A 16,906-nucleotide genomic window follows, 5' to 3' on the forward strand; every position below is an offset into this window, starting at 1 on the left:
TTTCTGTCCCGCAGGCACAACGATTGCCTTTTCAAGTTTTCCTCTGACTGCAGTGTAGCTTTTTTTAAAAGCCATATTTTAGGCTGCGCTTCCAGAAGGGCACCTCACATTTGTTCTTCGAGGAAAGCTCTTCTTCCTGTCCTCCTTACACACAAAAAAGACTTTTTTTCGATTCGTGGAAAAATCAGGGAGAAGTTCAGCACACATGATGCCACCTGCTTGAGGCTTCATTCCCTCCAGTTTTTACAGCTGAAGTCGACTTGGAGATCTGACAGGGAATCCATTTTGTTCTTTTTTGAAGAATTGACCCAGTTTTCTTGGAGAATGTAAGTTGTGAAGATAAACTGTCTGCACTCTCATGATTAACTCGCTAATATGAGGACAACAGGATGAGCTGGGATCGTCAGCCCACAGAGCTAATAAGATGGAGTGAATAAGGTAGCCGCATTCTCCCTGACAAGCACAACTCCGACCACAAAGGATCGGCAGCAGCTCCAGTTACAGCTCTGTGTCGCCGGGACGGCTGCGGATTTAAACGTCAAAAGACGACCTGCTACACCTCCAGTATCACTGTTGCTCAGATGCTATTAATAAAGGACAATGGCTTCATTTCATTCAACACGGCAGGTTGCCATAGCAATGGCAGCTTCCCTCATCTTTAAATCCCTTTTCATCCTGTTTGTAAATAAGTTACCAGACCTGGAACAGACTTCATGGCGGCTCATTCCATGCTGAAATCCTCTCTCCTGAAGTGTCATGTTTCCTGCCAGGCGCTTTTCACGCCCTCACTCGGACACATGTTCAGAGGAAAAGTGCAAGGGCAGCAGGGGAGAGGTGAAACAAAGTCACCTCTGAGGCAAAGGTCAGTGTTGAAAGGAAGCTGCCAAAGTCAGCAGAAGAAAATGACTTTTCTGATCTCACTGGGATGAATCGTATCTGCATGGACCCCCTGCAGTCCCTCATAACAGCACTGCAGCGTTTAGAGTTTAACACAGAAAGGGCGCAGTTTGAGGTAAAAACATCCTCATATGGAAGAGGGGGCTGCAGGTTTTTGGGTCGTCCATGTCCATGGAAGGTCTGTGCTTTAAAAATGAAGTCAGACTGAACAAATCCTCATTGAAACGTATTCAGGACTCAAATTCTTCTACTGATGACATTTGTAAATCTGCTACAAAATGGTTACTGATCTAGGGTCCAGATTGTTAATTGCCTTGAAATTTAATTTATGCTGAAAGATTTATATATTTTTATACATGTATACATGTTTTTTTGTTGTTTTTTTGTAGAGAGCTGTGCCTTGCATCATTGTGTGGTTGTGTCTGCGAGAGTTTTTAATGATATTTCAATTAAAAAAATGTTGGCGTAGGGTTGTAGAGAGGAGAGGCCACATCTGAAGAGGGCGACAATGTTACGTACCATTGACCTGAACTTACAGCTACACTGCATCACTAGGATGACAGTAAGGGTTTCAGGATGTTTGAGTTCCTAAACTGAAACTTCTGAATCTTTCCTAAAAAATCTTCATGTCTGTTTGTCTGAAAACAACACAACCAGAGTGGCTCAAAATAATGTATCATAATATAATGCAGTAAAAGGGCCACCGTTAAAGAAAAAACATAATTAATTCACGATAATAAAGTCTTAAAATTATAATAAAAAGTTATAATCCTACAAGAAAAAGCCACACTTTTTCAAATATAAAACTGGTGGTGTAAGCCTCCATATTATAGGTACCACATAAATCCATCTATGCAGCCATTAATGGGGATGCCATAAGGCTTCAGTGGTAACGTTTTCTTAAAAAAAAAAGTTAGGTTAAGTTGTGAATAATCTATCATGTTTATAAATGAAGATAATTGATGGATTTCAAGCAATGCAGTCAAAGGAATAAAGAATTCAAAGAGATTTATCAAACTCATTACAGAAATGATTCAATAACTAAAATTTACTTTGTACTTAATCAAAGTCATTGTGCTTTTTATGTTCATTTGAGCTTGTATTGTGATTTTTCTTGTAGTTCCAAACCCTGAAGAAGTCCTGCACCAATACCAAACTTTGCTGAAGGAATTCTGACGGACAAAAAGCACGACCCCCACGTGTCGCCAGTGTAATATAGACAAAAATACAATAGATTTGACTGCAATTATTGCAGAAATGACTTTGGCTGGAGAAGGTGAGGATCTGGGGGCATTTCCTGTTTTCACGGTGGGTGACAAACTCATGAGCTATGCAAAGGAGTGCGAATCATTTCTGAAACAACACAAAACTCTGGAAGAAAAGATAAATAATGTGAAAAAATCTGTTCTTTGGAATGCTGCTTTTTACTGTTTGTTGAGAACTTAAAACAAATTTCATTGTGATGACACTTTGTATGCAGCAGAAGTGTATCATATTAAAGATTGTTGTTTTCACTGTTGTCTTGTTTCTATTTAAATTTGCCACATCTTACAAGAAGTAATCAGGCCAGAACATGTTTTTAAAATGCAGTTACTTCACCTTTGCCAACAAGTTTGCATTGTCTCGTTTGGTAAAGTCAGAAGACCAAGTGGGTATATACACTGTACAGGAAGGTAATACGTGAACACACCCAGCATTTACTACTTAAAGGACAATGAAGTTGAGTGGAAATAGGTCTGACTTTCTTTTACAGTCCAGTTTCAGTGTACTTAATGGGTAGTTTCTGTGGAAAAATTCATGGTAAATACCATGAAACATACAGCGAGTGCAGACCTAAAGGTCAAGGTACTTTATTTGTACTTACCTTGTTCTTACATGTGGCAAGTACAACAAAAGACACTTTTGCACAACATGTAAATACCCAGTTAGTATATTATAAATACCCAGTATGTACCACATAAGTATGAACCCAATAGTACCACATAAATACACAGCAAGTACCATGTAAGTACCGAGTAGACACAAAAAAGTAACATGTAAGTACCCCGTAAGTCCCATAAAAAGTACCACGTAATCACCCTGTAAGTACCCAGTAAATTTCATAAAAAGTACCACATAAATACCCTGTAAGTACCCAGTCGTTACACAATAATTACCATGTAAATACCACTTAAGTACACTGTAAGTACTGTACTGTAAAAGAAAGCGTTACTGCTTCAGTTTATCAGAGGAATGTATGTGTCATAATGCATTTGGACCTCTGCTACCGTCTACCGACGGGGTTTATGGCGTGCCAGAAATTCACTCCTTGTGTGTAAAGAATCCTATGAAAATAATTCAGTTTCCTGCAAATTCTTTTATTAGTAAACAGACTTTTGCCTCATAAATGTATACCTTTAATCATGTAAATTCTCAACTTATAAAATTATGCCATTTTATTGTAAAACATTGACTCCTTAACTAATAAGTTTATGCTTGTAAAACTGACTTTTTTCTCGTAATTTTACAACTTTAATCACGTTTTGTAATTTGTTTTCTTTTCTTCCATGAAGGCACTAATACTCAATCATATCATAACACTACATTCCCTGTAAATCCACATTAGTCCTGGAAAAAGTGCATGTAACTGATGTCACTTTTATACTAAAATTCATGCATTTATTGCAGGATCTTCACAAATTATCGAGTGAAGTCATAAATGTGAGGGCAGACTGAAACCAGCCATTGTTCACAAAGTAAACTGTTTGAACATTATTCACTTTGAGAATTAAAGTCATAAAAAGAAAAGAGAGAATACTGAAGTGAAGAAATGATTCCATGTCTAAATGACTTGACAAAGATTTTGCTTTCTGCAGCCATGAATGAAAAATTGATTGATTGATTAATTGATTGATTGGATTGATTTCAAGCATTGCAGTCAAAGCAATAAAGAATGTACACAGATTTATCAAAGTCATTACAGAGATGGGGAAATGCATAAATTAATAAAACTGAAAATAAAACAAAAAAAGACACTTAAATCACATTTGCTTAATTAAATGTAGAAATCATTAACTAAAGTTAAGTAGAGCTTGATTTATTGCTTAAAAAGGAGCAGAAAGAACCGAGCTTATATAATTCCACCCTTACTGAGTTAATTCATTTTATAGTTTTACATAGTTTTTTGTAATCCGGTTCTGATCCAATAGATTCTTTTCAAGTTACAAAAGCCAAGGCCTATAAATGATTGATTATCTTCAGAAAACATTCATTCACTTACAATTAAGACATTATTTATTTTAACTGAGAGCTCAGTATTGGCGTTGTAGTTATTAAAAAACGTCACTTTGGTTTTATCTAGGTTCAAAGATAATTTGTTGTAATTCATCCATGATTTTATTTTTGTTTAACTCTGTGTTTACCACATTAATAAGTTTTCTATGCTTGTCTGTAGAATAGAATATCTTTGTGTCATCAGCAAATAATTTGAGTTTAAACGTTTCAAAATATTAAATATGTTATTTATGTCAATACTGAATAGTAGCGGGCCCAGAATTGATCCTTGTGGGACACCACAACTTATCTCTTTGGCTTCTGATGTAAATTCATCAATCTTGACAAATTGTTTTCTTCCCGTTAAATAGCTTTTGACCCAAGTTAGTGCTAGCCCTCATATCCCATAAACTTCAAAAACTCTGTTCACGTTTAGGATCTTTCTGAGTTTTTTCAGGTTAACATAAGGAACGTATGAATTTTTAACCCCTTTTTCATATTCAGGTCTGTAGCTGCAGCCTGTTCACGCCGTCATCAGGAAAAATTCCGTCCTCTGACTGACTGACGGACATTTGGCGGCTTACGCACCACAGAGTGACTCTCACCACACGTTTAGGTGATGCATGCAAGGATGTGGGTGGAAATGTTGGAGGTCGATAATGTCTAATGACCAGTCTGGCAATCTGGATAACTGAGCCATCATGACAACTGTTTAACATCATAACAGAAGTGTTGAAACCTCCATTCTGAAATATTTCAACACGTTTTACACCAAACTGGATTTGATTCTGAAAACTTTCTCCATTACAAGAAAAGTGGATACCTGTTCTGAACGGGCCCCTTGAAGTTAGGGTCAAACTTGCATGGCTCACCTGTAAAAGAGTAAATAAATCAGCAGAGCGTTAAAAATGACGTCTATTTCCAATAAAACATCATCACAAAAACATGTAATATGAATACTTTGAACATCTCCCAGAGTTTTTCTATTTCCCCCAACAGACAAATAAATGCTTAACAGCTGCAACTTCCATGCATCTCCAACAAGTGTGACTCTCCACTTGGTGCACAGAGCAAAAGCAGCAAAGCAGTGCTGTAACCGAGTTAAACGAGGCCTTGAGGAGCTGTTAATCATTATGTATGGAATTTAGAGACCAGAAGACCTGCCAATCTGCCCAAAATTTCAACCAACTCTTTATAAATAACGGAAAGGAAAGCCAGATTTACGAATAAAATTGTATTTTATGATCACTGCATCATCCAGGTAAAAGACAACAGTACATCCAATAATGTGAAATCAATGCAAGTCTCAAACATGGTGATGTTCTGGTGAGTAATTGGATATGTGATTGCATAGAAACATTAGAAGATGCGCTCTGGGATGAAAGAGGTAAACATGCACAGAAAAAAGCTCCATGCTGTCACTCCAGGCTCTGATTCCTGCAGATCCAAACCTTGCTTCATTCCATTAAAACAGCAACTAGGAGAGTAAATGCCTTTGGACTTCTGCATCAGTCCTTTAGCCAGCAGAACCGGGTCTAGGTACAAAAAAGGTTTAGTTCTTCATTCAAAGAATAACATAGATGTCAGAGCAGTCCTGTCATTTTAAGACGGAAGGAGAATCTGTACCAAACATTAGAATTCACATTTGAAATTTGGCAACAAGGATCTTAAAAACACTTCCGAATTTCACCTGAATAGGTCCTGGATTTCTCCCAACAGGAAGAAACTGAAGGTCCAACTCCAGAAATAGTGTTTTTAACGTGTTTTTGTGGTATTTTTCTGATGGAGGACATATATAGAGAAAATTAGGCTTTAAATTAAATTTATTTATTCAAATCATCAATCAGCAGCAGGTTAAAACGTGTTTTTTGCTGCTCTGCAGAAACTATATCCTAGAAAATGATAAAGTTTGTCATAATAATAAATAATATAATCATTTCTTATAATTATAAACAATAATCATATTTAAAAGACCACTGGCAATGCTTTGAAAATAGATCAGAAGATGATCAGAGAGGGTCTTTGACTGCTCCAGGAGGATGACAGAACTCAGTCTGACCAGCTCTGAGAGTCCAAACGCTGCAAAGCCTACAAGCTCCTAGTTATGATTCAAAATGCAGTCTAAAATATTTCAAAACTAGAATCTGCTCCCCTTTTATTTCCCGCGTCATCCCGCTTACATGTTTTTCTGAGACAGGGGTCTGACGGCAGAAGCAGAGTAAAAGCTGCAAGTGAGCAAAATTTTTCCTCACCTCAGAAAGTGCTGTTGTCAGCAAAAAACAACAGCAAATAAGACAGAGAATGTACTTGAGCTGTCACCCACCCCACCAGATGGAACTGGGGGGGATGGCCACAGGACCTACACCTTGGTGGCCATTTTGTGTCAAAACAAGAACATTTGGTAAAAGTTTCACATTTTCACACAATATGGGAAAAAAACTACTTCTGTTTAATCGATCTTCCTCCAGCTTAAGTCTACAACCAAAGTTACGTTGACCTCTGATGTCTCAGCGGAAAGAAGCCGCCATCAAACATTTATATTAAAACTCCACAAGCGTCATTGAGACGGGGAATAAAATGTTGGCTTTAAACTTTGTAGATTTTTTAACGCTTAGTATGACGATCTTGCAAAAGTGACATTTTTTACCAAAATATGAAAATGTAATACATGAATCCCTGGCTCAAGCTGAACAAAGCAATATGACATACAGTATGAACATATGAGGAACGTGGGTGTGGTTAACAAAAAACCCTCCATTGCCAAAGAGATTCAAACAATTTACTTTCACAGATTCTTCTAAAAATGACACATGGATTTAGATTTAGATTTCTTTAAATTATGTTTTCAGTTATTTTTATGTTCAGGATTTTGTTTGTTGACATCAATACAAAGACGAAGAAGAACCTCAGAACAGGACATCAGAGACGTCCTCACAGACGAGCAAAGTCTTCTTTGGCGGATGTTCCTCAGATTTGACGGTTTCAATGTCAGTTTTCCCCGCAGAGGAGAAGAAGAAATTCATCCATATGGAGGAGACGCGGAATCACACTGAGATCAAAGGGAACAGACAGATTGTGGAGCAGCAAATAACTTGGGGACCGATCCTGCCGAATTCCCGACTGATGTGAGACGTATAGCTGCCAATTATTCCAGTAAGAGAAGCGAAAATCCTCTGCGTCATTTCAAAAGAGCAACCAAAGCTCTGACCATGCAGTCGATTTATGAACTGATAAAAAAAACTGCAAGAATCAAACACATTATTCTTTAGTTTGAAATGTTTCATAGATTTATCAAATCCATTCATTTATTTTCTTTAACCTCTTCAGACATGAGCTAATATTTGAGCTAACCCTTTAAACATGCAGTCCCAGGCGTCGCAGCAGAATTAATTATAATGTAACCAAAATGTGAGACGTATGGTTAAAGTAATTTTGGAACCCTCTATGGCATGACGTTGCATTCAGGCAACAAACCGTTGTTTTGGCTTACACACTGCCCCTTTACATTTTCCTTTTTTAACTAAAACATCCCATTAGTAGTTTGATGAAGGGTCTGTGAACAATGAAATTTGAGCTGGATGTGGCTTTGACCTTTAGCCTTTGGGTCCTTTTTGGGACCACAGCCAACTTGGACATGTTGCCTGCAAAAGGTAAGATACATTTTTTGGTTTGTTTAAATTTATTCAATTTGTAAAAAAAAAAAAAAAAAAAAAAAAAAAATCTGATGTGCATGCATATGTGAAGATGCATTTTTTGATTTTGTCTTCATTTATTTAGTAAATTTCTACACCTAAAAGTTCCAGCAACACTGATTACCCAGAATGGAATGATTGAAATGAGTTTGAGTTTGATTTTATTTGGGTGTTATGCACGCATGTGCCCGGCCTGCATGGGCTTATATGATACTGGAAGACAGAATACAGAAAATGGCCATCACATACCTAAAATAACAATATACAATAATCCACCCAATCAGAGTCTCACAGAATACAAAGTGTCCATTCTTATTGTCCATGCCTTTGCCAAAACAGTTGCCAAATAAAAAAATTCATTTACAAAATGCCAACATAAAAATTTAACTTCAGTTAACCAAAACAAATCAGGACATTTCTTTTCAATTACCTCATGTAAACAAAGTCTGTGTTTTTCATACAAAGGACAATAAAACAAAAAATGAAATTCATCCTCCACCACTTGCAGCTCACAGAGTCTTTCCTCCTCTGGAACAGCTTTAAGAGCCCTACTTCCACCTGTAGGGGGAGCACTCCTGCTCCGAGTTGAGCACATGAGGATCTTTGTCCTCTTTAAATTGTACCTAACAAATGGCTCAGTAGAGAAATTGTCCTTAATTTGCAAATAAGTTAGTAATTTTGGTTTTTGAAACAGTTTCATTTTCCAGTATTTTTCATAATAATAATAAACTCAAGTTTCTTTAACATTAACCATCTTACATTTTTAAACAATTAAAAAATAATGACTGTAAATTTACAGAGGACAAAATCTTCAACACGTTGTTACACCAGGGATAGATATGAGCTCTATCCCAATCAAAAACCTTACGTGTAAGTCTCTCTTAAGGTAAAGTCACCAGCCGGTTTCATAATCTGAGAACTTCTGCTCTTTGTTTGATCACACAAGGTTCCCATCCCATGTCCCCCTCTATGGCAGCTTTAGTGGTGAAACTGTGAACACCCAGTAAGTATCTCATTGCTCTGTTTTGAACCTTATCACACTCAGGAGCGTCTTGTCTTCATAACCCAAGACTCTTGCAGCATAAAATAACACATATCCCATGATACAAGTGAATAGAATGAGATGGAAAAAATACCATTTCAGTATATAAACACAGTGGCTATCTCTAATCCATAACTATTACGTTATTTATAAAATTTTTGTAAGAAGATGTGTTGAAATTCTTAAAATAAAGCTTTATTGCTCGTTTGTTCCTTATTCTACCTATTAAAACGTTGGTGTTTTGGTCCTTCCGTTGCATCTTGTTGCAATGATGGGAAGGGGGGGTCGGGGTTGCTCCAATGATAACTCGGAGGTAATGACTTCCTGCCGCTCTGCAGAAAATATGTCATAGAAATCGACACAGGTTTTTTGATTTAGTCTAAAACCGTTGTTTGGCAATTTGGTTTTTGCAAGTATTAAAGCTTCTTTTTTTCATGTGGAAAGTTTTTCTGAACGTGCTTACAACTATATACCGCAAGTTTTGTTTGTGGTTTATCAATGGTGCAGACGAGTCCAGGTGGGTGATGCATCCAAATTATTATATTTTTAAGTCTCAACATACCAAGTAACCATAAGTTTTATTTTTTAAAGTTATATTTGAAATAATTTTTCACCTGATCCATATCTGAAGTTATAGCTGCATTAAAAGTAAATGTCTTTTTTTTTTTTTTACTTAGTTTTAATTGTGTGTATTTATTTATTTACACCCGTCCACCCACAGCCAGAACCCCAATAGTAGACAAAATCATAGACTAAAATCATTACATTTTCATATAAATATACCAAATAAATTCAATAAAACAGTGGATACAAATAAGAAAAAATATTAAATAAATTAAGCCAGATACAGTACATTGAAATGCGGTAATAGTGGCTTTGCCTTCAAAATCCTTGGACAAGGAAATAACTATTTTCTGGATCAAGTCTGCACCGCCATTATGTGTTGTAATCACGCAAAATAAGTAAAGGTCAAATGGCGAGATTGACCTATGGTCGTATAATTCCATTTACTCATGATGTCATCAGCTTGTGTCACATTTCGGAGTGATTGGGGCGATTCCCGTCCGATGTTCTTGTGACCAAAGTGACTCGAGCAACTCAAATGAATAAACCGGGCCTTGGTCTGCAGCCGTTCAGACTGCACTGCGGCAGCGCGACTGCAGGATGGGAGGCGGGTGCATGGGTGGATTTTAGGATGGGGGTCTGCAGTCAGAACCATCTGGAAAAAGCCTAGCAGGCATCCAACGCTGGGACAGCTCGGGTCGCTTCAGCTTCACTGACCACCAATCTCCTCTATTGATGCAGTTCTGGGTAACGTCACAGTGTCCCGCTCTGACAGGCACAACAACCGTCTATAGATGCAATCTAAAGATCTTTTTGGCTCCAGACTGTATATTTTTTTACCATTTTGCTCTTCATCTCATGTTACAAAAGTGGCTGAAGACTCGCTGGATGGAAGATCAAAGATTTCAGAAGTGTCTTCAGTGTAAGACAGAAAAAAAAAAACTCCAGAATTGGCCTCCACCAGAAAACTGCTCAACCAAAAGATACACAACAAAAAATGAGATGGAAAACATTTATAGTGGTCGGCCTGAAGTCTGACTGTTGAATCAAGTATTTTCATTCATATTTGATTAAAGCGCTCGCTTCGCTCCGCCCTCTGATGGAGGAAAGCAACTGCTGGAGGACGGAACTTTGTGTATCTAATCATTCTTACATAATGCAAGACCACTGGGAACGTAAGTTTCATGAGTTTCCCCACAAGTCTGCAAAAACTATCCGTTTTTGCACGACTGTAGAGTCGTCTCACACAAACACAGTGGAATCCAAGCAATCGATCCGTAAGATGGATTCACACAACAGGAAAACAGGGTGACTTTACCCATTGTGTGTAAAAACGGCACGTGTTTGGTTTTTATTCTATGCTATTATTACTGTTTTCCAAAATGCATTTGGCAAATGTTGGTCCCAATTTCACCAAATAGGTCTGTTAAAAACATTTTTACCCCTGCCGCTTCCATGAGAAAAACTAAAAGGACAATTGTCTTTTTTCCCCCCTACATCATCATCCACAAACAGTTAATAAAAGGGACTTATTTCAAAAACTGAACCCTCATTGGTGCACTTTCATTTATTAGTTATTTGCGGGGGAGGGGCAAAAATGTAAATATAAAAACTGAAGATGCCTAAAAACTAGAGCTGTTAAAAATGAGGATGAGTTTGAGAAAGAAAGTCATAAAAACTTAACTTATCGAATTAAAAAAGGGAATTATCAATAAACACAGAACTACATATACACTTTGTTGAAAATATTGTTTACAAAGAAATTGGTCGACAAACGTCTTTATTGGAAGAGATCTGATGGGAAAAAAGAAAATAAAAAAAACGTAAATTCTCTGTTAACCTACCTGGATCAGATTTTTGACTCTTCTTTCCTGGACAGCAGTGACCTGCTGACCTGAGCTCCATTCAGCTCTTATACACAGGACACACCACTAAACCCGAATCCGTTTTTAATTTGAGAAGATCAAAGGCAAATCTAGTGACGGATTTACGTCCAAAATCTGCACTTCAGTTGGGAATTCTGCAAATATCTATAATTTTTGCAAACTAAATTGTACAGAAGTGTCTCAGTTTTGGTTCTGGACCAAAAATGTCTTCTGACTTTTTTGGTTGTTTGAGAATTACAAAGTTTATGCGTATTTTATGTAGTTTATCCGGAATTATTACATAAATCTTAAAACAATTGTGCGTGAGATGCGTTTGGGAGTTTTGTGAGATGTGTTCACAAATTTGAGGCTTTCCTCGACTGTTCCACATATGTCTAACGGACTTTTCATGCATGTACCACAGATGTATAACTTTTGTATCGCGTATTCGGCACACATATCACGTTCAAATAACCTATTTGATGCATGAATCACTAATGAATTGCATATAAACAGCGCAATAATCACGCATGGTTCATGTTTTACGTTGGTTTACGTGTTCTTTGCGTAGTTAATTCATACTTCTTCCGTGGTTTTAATGTGGCTCTTTCATGATACGTTTGTGAAAATCTCATCTAAATACCACAACTTTTCTCAATTTTTCCACGTAGATTCACATATGAACAATTTTCACCTGTGCAATATGAGCAAAATGAAAGTAGCAGCTGTTTGACACAACCTTCAGACCTGAAGTCTCACTCATCCTCTATTTTCAAAGTGTTCCCAGAGGTCTTTTCATTCTGATGATGTCTTTAACCAAAATCCAAAAACTGTCATTTTCTAAGACATAGTTTCTAACAGGAAGTCATCAGAAATTCACTATTTTCATCAGATTGGGTTTTTAAAACAATGTCCAAACAAAAAGAGCTTATGAATAAATATAAAAATGTGATTATTGAAAAGAAAAATTGAATCGTGGCCACCAAATTCTGAATGGCCACCAAAACACATCAAGTCACTTTTTCAGCAGTTCCTTCTCCTATTGACGTTTTTATAGAAAACTCTGTTATAAATATATTTCATTAAATATATTTAAAAATAATTTGTTAAACCTTGTGAATGTGCAGCATCACATACAGCAGAGAAAGTGAAGCTTTGCTCCTCTGCTGCAGTCCTTCCTGGACAGAAGAACCCGGATCCTGAAGCTTGGGCTCAGATTATTGTCTGGACTGGTTTGGTTTAAAGGAGCTCTGCTTAACAAAATTGACCATGCAAGAAATAAGGTAATTAACGCTGAGTCTGACTCAACACTTCTGTCAGGAACGGAGCTCATATCTATATATTTTATGTTCTTCACAGAACAAATGTGAAGGTACGACTCCAGATGGTTTCCAGTGACTGAACACTTCTGCAGAATAATAAAGGACAGAGAGGCTTAAGGCAGAGGAGTTCATTTAGGTGTAAATGCTGCTTCAAAGCAGTTATATGACTAAAGTCCAATCATTCGCTTAGGGTATTGTTTCTTTCCTTCAGTTACTGATCACATTTCTCGGGTGGTGTCCTGGTTACCACAAAACCCACATTTGATAACCTAATTTGACAAGCTGGTTTCCATTTTCTCCTTCCTCACAAAAAATAAACAAATGAAGCCTCAATGTTTCAGGAAAACAGATGATGGAAAACCATTTCCTGTTAAAGGTGGGATTAATATTGAAACCAGAAGCAAAGGATGAGGTCAAATCAGGATCATCTTAATGTAAAGAAAATACTAGATTGTAAATTTAAAAATAAATAAAGACATCTAAAGCTAAAGAAAAAATATATTTAAAAAAACAGCATTAAACTGCAAAGTACACACAGTAAACTTGAAGTAAAATATTTAACATCTAATCATGTGCACAATTATTTGCACACATTATGTAAAAATGAATACCAAAAAATCAAATGTTTGCAATATAATTTGTGGAATACCTCAGGGGTCTGTCCTAGGACCCTAGTTATCCAGTCTGTGTATAAATGACATCGTTGGTGCATCCAAAAGGTTCAAATGGATCTTTGAACTATTTGCTGACGACAATATATTTGATATTTAGGCAATAATCTAGAACATATGGAAGCGACGGTCTAATCAGAATTAAAAAATAATGAAACAATGGTTTGATGTACATAAATTATCAGTGAACTGCATACAAAAAAGCCATTTTTATGATGATTAGATACAGACACATAAATCCTAAGTAAAAAGGCAGAAAAATATGTTTTCTTCTCTCTGTTCCCTTTCATGTATAAAGCTTCTGTAAGATCTTTCGTTTTTGTTGTTTTGTGAAAAATGAAAAGGAAAAAAACAAAAAATTATTATTTAAAAGTATTTATAAATTTATTTAATATTTGGGAATAAATTTTGATTCCAACAGGCTTTGTGATAACTCCTCAGCCCTACTGGGCATGCTCCAACAGCTACCTGACAATTGGCTGATTTTGCTTTGGGGAACTCGGCCCAGACATCCAGGTTGGTGAGGACTGAGAGGAAAACCCGTTTCAGTTTGACAAAGCAGAGCAGTGAGAATCCAGAACTAATCAGCTTCTCTGTTTAGGCCAACCAAAAAGATTTAACATTTACGTGATCAAACTGATGGACAACAGCATGAAGAGGGTGACCTCACATCCCACAACATCCCAGCAGAGAGCATGCTGGGATGTCCCTCTCCAGTGAGCTCCAGAGCCAGATTGCAGCCTTGACAGGCAGATTGCTGGAGTCATCAGGTCTCAGAGACAAACTTGTTAAGATGTGTGGTGGATGGTGTGTGCGTGTTAGAGAAGGGGCACGCTTTTTTCCTTTAGCTGTAAGTGATTATCAGTGAGTTACTGATCAGGATTTGATATTTTAAACCTCGTTAAGTTGTACAAAAAAGTACCGTATTTTCTGGACTATAATTCACTCCGGAGTATAAGTCGCACCAGCCCAAAAATGCATTATAAAGTAGTAAAAAACACAGATAAGTCGCACTGGACTATAAGTCGCATTTTGACGGGAAATTTATTTGACAAAATCTGGGACCAAGAACTAATAACTTTCACAACCTCATATGACACAATCATATCAGACTGTTTATCTCATAATTTCACAGTAATTTTTTCTCATACTTATTTATTTATTCCTTTCATGAAGCATCATTGGCCAACTAATACTCTGTTTTCATCCTGTATTTGTAGAAACAGTTGTCATTTTTATTGCATTTCTGAATCTATGAAATCATTGGAAAATAGAATATTATGTTGTTAGCCTTCAAGATCTTACTGTAAAAAAAGTTTGCTGATTCTCTGAGTCACTTAACATACTCTTAACACTTAACATACCTCATACATCAAATTGACCCAGGAACGTCATCTCTGTTCCTCACAAATGAACATAACAGGAGGGTTAACAATGTATTTATTTCAATTTAGTTCTAATATAAGTCGCTGCGGAGTATAAGTCGCACCCCTTGCCAAACTATGAAAAAAAGGGCGGCTTATAGTCTGGAAAATACGGTATTTTTGTATTGTTATCGAACTCTGTGAGCAACTTGAGACTTTTTTTCGTCTGCGTAGTACTGTACATTTATGAAAAGAAAAGTACGTCATTTGAGACTATTTTAACTCAATGTTGTGAGAAATGAAGGTTGAAAGCTTCCAAACAACCACCAAGAATCATGTAGCCCCAGAAAATATTTAGCTTCAGGGAGAAAATTCAACTTATTATGATTTTCTAAAGTCAGAGTATTAATACTGTATTAATGTCAGGTTACATTAGTGTAGAGCGTAAAAGCAGAAGAAACTTAGCTGGAACTTGAACTGAATAAATGATGAAAAAAATCAAGTTATTTATTTAACTACTAGGTCGAACATTGTTTCACAAGATAATTCTGTCACCAAAAAAATGACAATATCAGAAATCATGTTTTAAATGTAACAAACAACATAAACAGGGAAAAATAACTCTTTTAGACGATGTGTAGACCTATGTTGCTTTTTAAACAGAAATGGGTACATATCACTGTGCAAAAGAAACTGTTAGTGGGGTTTTTAACATGTCCTTGTGACATTTTTCTGGTGATGGAGGTCATTTATAAAGAAAATTCGAATTCAAATAACATTTCTGAGTATCTTTTAATTTCTAATTGATGCGAATCAGGAGCAGATGAAAACATGCCGTTGTAAAAAGATCACATTAGTGACGCAGAAAATCAATGTGTGGGCCAAAATCTCTCTGCTTCGCCCCATTTCGATGCATCCACAAATAGATGGACGTCTTTATTATCCTCGTCTGAGTTGGAATCTGGATTTAAACTGTACGGCTGGATAGCTCTGATGTAACTAGCTGTTTTTGTTGCACCGGTAAGATGGGTGACGGGAAGTGCTGGTGGGCTTGCTCTGCGGCAACAGTCCTGCCCACAATTCAGAGGTGAATTTCAAATGAATTCCTGCCGCTCTGATGAAACAATCCTAGAAAACGACACAGATTTTGGGATTTTGGCTAAAAATCAGAATGAAAAGACCACTGGGAACGCTTTGAAAATTGATCCAAAGATGATCGGAGTGAGACTTTAAAGTTAATTCTGTTTAATGTTGTTTTGTCGTTTAGTAAACATTACTGTGATCCACTCAGTGTAATGTGATGATCATATATCTGGTTTTATTAAGATGATAAACCAGGAGCATCCGAGTGATGCAAAAAAAACTCTCCTGTCATAACAGGTTTGTGTGGGGGGTGGGGTGAGCCGTGCCACATGCAGGTCTGACCCGTGTCGGTCCGGATCCACCGACGCTTTTCCTTTTTTCTCAAACATCTATGGTCTAAAACAAACGACAGCATTTTTGTGTTCATTTCTGACCCCAAACAGTCGTGGCAGATGGCGGCCTTCTTGGTCTGCCGGGGAGGATGTTTTCAGAACGTCACCTGGTCCAGAATTTATATCAGTTATTAGAAAAGAGTTGTGAAAGCCTTCTGATTTTATGAAGACAGATTTGAATCATTTTAATTAATCCAACAATCTTTTAATTACTTCCAATGTCCTAAAGAGTATCTTAAAGCTTCAGTTATTCAGAAATTAATTGAGTTTCACTCAAAACTGTACGGAAAGCCTTAGAGATGGGTGTTTGTTAACATTTAGACTCAGGAGAATGTGACGAAACAATCTAAACATAAATATTTGGAATCTATATTTATGTGGTGTAAAACTATTTCCTTGTGTTTTCTGTGAATAAAATAAAAAGGAAGTTGACTAGTTTGGAGGAAATATATTTTCTCCAGAGCTGCTCTGAGGCCTTAATGAGTTAAAAGACTGATGTCAGAAGAAAGTTCTCAAAATCAGCTGATTAACGCAATTCACGCACATTCATTCTCCCCCTGAAAGGCGCATCAGCCCTTTTGTTTGCTGGAAACTGATAGTTTGGAGGTCCCTGACGCACCAGGTTCTGATCCAACCCGTTCACACGTGCGGCCGGGACTCCGAACACCTCCCGGGACGGAGGCGGCGTCGGAACCGCGTTTTTGTCACAAAGTTCCTCAGTCAAAAACCCGCCTGCATTCCAACAAAGACCAACCGACTCAC

At 37.1% G+C, this 16,906-nt stretch overlaps 1 protein-coding gene across 3 annotated transcripts in view; it reads right to left on the reverse strand.

Annotated features, from left to right (window-relative positions):
- Nucleotides 1-16,906, reverse strand: part of slc44a5b (solute carrier family 44 member 5b) — a 33,175-nt gene that overhangs the window by 16,070 nt on the left and 199 nt on the right. For all 3 annotated transcript variants that reach the window (XM_004067820.5, XM_011473830.4, XM_078945731.1), the window contains exon 2: nt 4,973-5,021. In XM_004067820.5, the coding sequence (XP_004067868.1) occupies nt 4,973-5,021 (49 nt within the window). The remainder of the gene's footprint in view (nt 1-4,972; nt 5,022-16,906) is intronic.

This window comes from Oryzias latipes, chromosome 4, assembly GCF_053564925.1.
Source record: "Oryzias latipes strain Hd-rR chromosome 4, Olatipes_Hd-rR_3.1".
Taxonomy (NCBI): Eukaryota; Metazoa; Chordata; class Actinopteri; order Beloniformes; family Adrianichthyidae; genus Oryzias; species Oryzias latipes.